A 5,120-nucleotide genomic window follows, 5' to 3' on the forward strand; every position below is an offset into this window, starting at 1 on the left:
TCTCACTCTCTCTATATATATATATTCAGCTCTCCTGTTGCTCCAAATACATGTACAAGTACTATGAAAACCATCTTTACGTTCATCACTAACAAACTGCTTTTGTTCCTCTCCTCCACAGCCCATGCACCCAGCCCGCCGCCCCACTCTCCGGTCTCCACGATTTCTCCTGCCCCTTCTCCTGTGTCTTTTCCTGGCTCTGTCCATGCTGGGAGTACTGATGACCATCATATGATCACCACGGCTTGATCTGTATAGTGGACTGGAGGCTGAAACCTACTGATTCTTCATACAATGACCTACGCTCTACGCTAAATGATCTCGGAGTGTAGAGCATTGATTCAGGAAGTCAGTTTAACACACATATAAAACATTTTACCCACAACTCAAGAAATGCAACTGACGATCCATAAAGAGTATGGCCCATGACCAGTTACAATCTAAACTCTGACTTTTTGGATGAGCCATCAGTAGTCAGCAAAGTATACGCCGTGACTGTGACTGTGTCTTGAAAGCCAACCAGGCATCAGTCATTCAAGGGTAGAGCTGGGAAATGAGTCGCTTCAGCAAAATCCGGATAATATTTTAGTGCACCTCTTCTTATGATATGAACCGCTTCGGCAAATGGGTTAGAATCACTTTGACAAACGGGTTATCATCACTTCAACAAATGGGTGCACCCACTCCGGCATACAGGTCAGGAAAGAGAGTAAAGAGTCTGAAATCGGATAATGTTTCATTGAGAATTATCCGGTTATCCTTTCGGATTATCCGGATTTTGCCCACCTCTATTCAAGGGATGTCGTCCATGAGAGCAGCCTGAGACACACGACGTGCATCATCTCATTGTATGACCACACACGGAACTCAGTTCCCCCTTGCCCCCAGTCATTCAACGAAGAAGTCGACCACCCAGTCACTCTAATCGATACTCTTGATCTTACAAGAATTTAGCCTCTAATGGCTATCCTTCTCTTGACCACCGAGAAACCCATGTGCAAAAACTGGTAAAGGGACCGAAGTTGCCACAGTCTAGTCAGGACAATACCGTGACGTCACATCTGTTTGTTTGTTGATATATTATGTCAAACTCCACAGAACCTGTTATCACTTTAAGACCATACGTGCCTCTTACCCACACTCTATTGAGGTAATACTAATGGCGTTCTAAGATTAATTCAGCAACATAAGGGAACGTGTATTTCTGACTATCAGTTTGGCTTTGGAATGACGTGTTTTATCTCCTTGTTCCTTCTTTACTCAGAGTAACTAGCGAGGGAGGGCTGGGGGGGGGGGGATAGAAGGGGGTTTGGAGGAAAGAAATGGGGAAAAGGAGAAGGTGTGGGAGGGGGCGAGGGCGGAGGTGTTAGCTTCACATTATTATAGAGCAGTCAGTCGTGAAAAGGACCAACAAGTGTGCGTTCATTGGAAATCGAAGCGGACTCCAAAATATTTTGGTCGGAACAAGTCCTATACTACTTTAATAGAGGGGCCTTATCTTATGTCTAGTAGGGAGTTTGAACTCAGCAAGATTAAATATAAATTATAGAGAAACGAGGCACTCATGAGGTCTCTTTTCACGGCTAAGTAAGCTGCATTTTTTCAATGGTTTGATATTACCCCACTCTGAACTGGGCTATCTGGCTATTCCACAGTAACTGAAGGGACATTTTGACTATAATATTTTCTTACAATGATAAAGCTGTAATTCAGTATCCATTAATTTATTTTAACTTTAAATGACCAGAACAATTGAAGGATATATTATCAGGAATCAAATTAAATGCAGTCATTAAAAAAGATTTTTTGCAAAGTCTGTGACGGGTTTAGTTTCGGGTAACTCTAAGGACTGAACAAATACCTCATTAATTATCCTGTCAGTTTCCTTGGAATGGCTCTATCCAAACCCAAGTAAAACAAACATGCCCACAAAGAGAAGCACGCAACTCAGAGTACGTGCATTGGCATCCTTCAGTGTTGTTTTCGTTAGTCGTGTGGTGTTCATTCAGGAAATTACGAAGACTGAATTCCTTCCCCGTCTTTGTGTCTGTATCAGTATACACATGTATGTATGTGACAGCACATTATAGCACGCACAAGCAATGCATTTAAGACTTGAGCTGGACTCAAGATTATGGTTCGACTGTTTGATACAAAATTATCGTTTATCTTGCATTTAGCAACATGATCTACGATAGCGTTCTATTAAATTGCAATCAACGTTTTTGTTATAGAAGTTTTCGTTTCATTTGACCGATATTGTAATGTTAAATGTAAATATGTATATACGTCAATTGTGTACTTGTAACGGTTGTGGGATATAAAGAAAGACATTCTCTGAAGAAGTGACCGTGAGACTGTGAGCACGAGAGAGAGAGAGAGAGAGAGAGAGAGAGAGAGAGAGAGAGAGAGAGAGTGTGTGTGTGTGTGTGTGTGTGTGGGGGTGACTGTGGATTATGGCCAGTTTACTTGTCAACTGCAAAGAATAAAATACTTTTACAATATAATACACTTATCTAGTTATTTTATTGCTTTTATATTATTTGGTTAACGATTGTACTTCCCTGCCTCCTGCACTTCTGTTCTTTTTCTCTTCTCTCCTTGTCCCCTTTTCTGAACCAAAATTTAACCTTTCGCTCTTCATTGTCCGTGTTACAGAGCTTCCCTGTTACGTACATCATCATCATCATCATCATCATCATCATCATCATCATCATCATCATCATCACATTCTTTCTCATCCTGGGTCAGGGCATAGGCCTCGAACGAACACTTTCCTCCTTTCCCTATCTTTGGCTAGCCTCTTGATGTTATTCCATGTCTTCCCACTTTTCTGTACTCCGATTTCTGTGGTTATTTACTATGTACATGCACCTGTATAAATGAAAGAATGACCTTCAGTTTCAAAATTATACAACATGCGGGATAACAAAAATAGCTGAAGAAAGTATATTATGTGTCGACTGTTCCGTCGTCTTTTGTGGGACGGTTAGTGGCATCGCCACCGTACACAGCAAAATAAGTGGGTTTGATCCCCGTGTTGGGAGTTGTTTTGCAATGTAAAACGATTATTATAAATAGCAACGGTTCGTTACGATTACAAATGTGACGAACGTAACACGACAGAACAAGGATCTGCTCATGCCAGCAATAATACAATAATACAAGCATCTCGGAAAATTGAGTATTTAATTTTTTTTTTTTTTTTTTATTTATTTAATTGAAGTAGCGAATTAAATGTTACCAAAAAAAAACCCAACACAATATTAATTTTAAAAGACTTCCCGTTCCAGTAGCTGCGTCTTGGCGAGTTGGTGTTTACTACTCTGAAGGAAAAAAAATGCCTTCCATATCGGGAGCTGTGCATTCAACTTAATCAGGGACGGGGTGAATTATATAATACTAGCTGGGTACCCCGTTCGATGAAGGGACTTAATCGTCAAGCCGTGCGCACAGCATGTGAATGTAAGTCTCACTTGTTTACTAAGGAAAAACTGAAAATTAAACTGCACTGGCTTCAGACTCCTTCGTATAACCGTGCACCCTTTAAATGATTCTGAACCACTGTTATTTTATTTATTTATTTTTATTCGAAAGTTAAGTGGTTCGGAAGTTTTAGGCGACCAACGTGACGAACTTTCACAAAAATATAATTGTTTATTTACGGCGGAAGAGCAATTTTATTCAATGGAAAACGAAATATGTCTTGAACACTGTATGTATTGAAATGACAAACGGGAAAATCGTAAACGGGGGATAGATCTAGTGTTTTCTATTTTTATAATTTTTAAGGCGAATGCACGCACTTACTGAGTTAATAGAAACTAAGATTCGTCTTTGAACTACCTTCAGTAATTTTTCCATGGTTCTACGTTTCCTAGGTGTTTTTTTCAGCTATAGAAAACAACTATCCACATGTACGCAATTACAGATAGATAATATGTAGCCTATATATTTAACTCAAAGAAATGTGTATGTTTCCTAGAGGTGAGGGGGGGGGGGCGTGGTGGGTGTCGGCTCCAGGGTGTAGTGACCCGTCTCCAAACTGCAGGGCGGGTCTCTTATTTTATGTTTCTTTAACTTGGGTTGTTTTGGGAGCGCTCGTGGCGAACCGACTATCTTTTGGCTTGGGCCTGCAGTGAAAACTAAATCGAGGGTCTGGCCTCTAAGTCTAAGACAACCTCAATGTGTTGAAAGAGGCTTCAAATTCAAATTCGAGTCGTAGTATGTCATATCGTACTCAATTTAAGTGGACTCGGTCAGTCCTTCGCATTATCATCCATGAATTAACTTATTAAGTATGATCAATCACAGATTATAATAAAAAATAAAATATACGGTAGCATAAATAAGATCGAGGGCACCACTGGTAGGTCCTACTTCTTTACTTTCCCTATGTTGTTTTTACTTGTCTATCTTACTTTTTCGAAGCACCAAATGACCGTCACCTGTCGATGTGCTTCTCTTTACTCAAACAAGCAAACAAACAAACAAACAAACAAAAACAAACAAACAAACAAAAAATCAATTATTCCAAACATATAATTGACTCCGCACAAGCTGGTCCTTTCTTCTTTCCTTTCCCTGTGCTGCTTTTTTCTGTCTCTCGTTTCCTTCTGTCTCTCCTTCTGTCCCTTTTTCTGTTCCCCTGCACTAAATTACCGTTCTTGTGTCGGTGTGCTTCTGTTTACTCCAAATAAACAAACAAGTTGGACAGCACCTGGTCAAGTAGAGCGGAAGGTCGATACACAGCTTGAATCTGACTGACAACTGACTATGAAGTAATGAGAATCTTTTCAGTACTTTGATTCACACCGTCTGTTGTGAATTTTCAATGACGTCAAATTTCCACCAATTAATTATTGCAAGTATTTATTTAAATAAAATCTCAAACTGCGAATTGGGTGAACTTGATTAAATCATTAAACGTTTTTATCTGTAGTAACACTTTAAGTCTTTGGCTTGAATTAGATGCTTTAGCTGTACTTTGTGGGTGGTTGGCGGGTGCTCTGGTGTGGTTTGCTCCTTCTTTCTTATCAAACATCTATCGTCCTTATCTCCCCTTCTTCTTTTTTATGTTTGTTACTCTCTTGTAACACCTCTAATCTTCTGGCGCTCAT

General features: G+C 39.9%; 1 protein-coding gene across 1 annotated transcript in view; it reads left to right on the forward strand.

The window, feature by feature from the left end:
• The window catches only part of LOC101860975, a 2,505-nt gene extending 2,015 nt beyond the window's left edge, over nt 1-490 (forward strand). The window contains exon 2 of the mRNA XM_005099045.3: nt 122-490. Coding sequence (XP_005099102.1) covers nt 122-235 — 114 coding nt within the window. The 3' untranslated portion in view covers nt 236-490. The remainder of the gene's footprint in view (nt 1-121) is intronic.
• The last annotated feature ends 4,630 nt before the right edge of the window (nt 491-5,120 follow it).

The sequence above is a fragment of the Aplysia californica genome, unplaced genomic scaffold, assembly GCF_000002075.1.
Source record: "Aplysia californica isolate F4 #8 unplaced genomic scaffold, AplCal3.0 scaffold00201, whole genome shotgun sequence".
NCBI classification, from domain to species: domain Eukaryota; kingdom Metazoa; phylum Mollusca; class Gastropoda; order Aplysiida; family Aplysiidae; genus Aplysia; species Aplysia californica.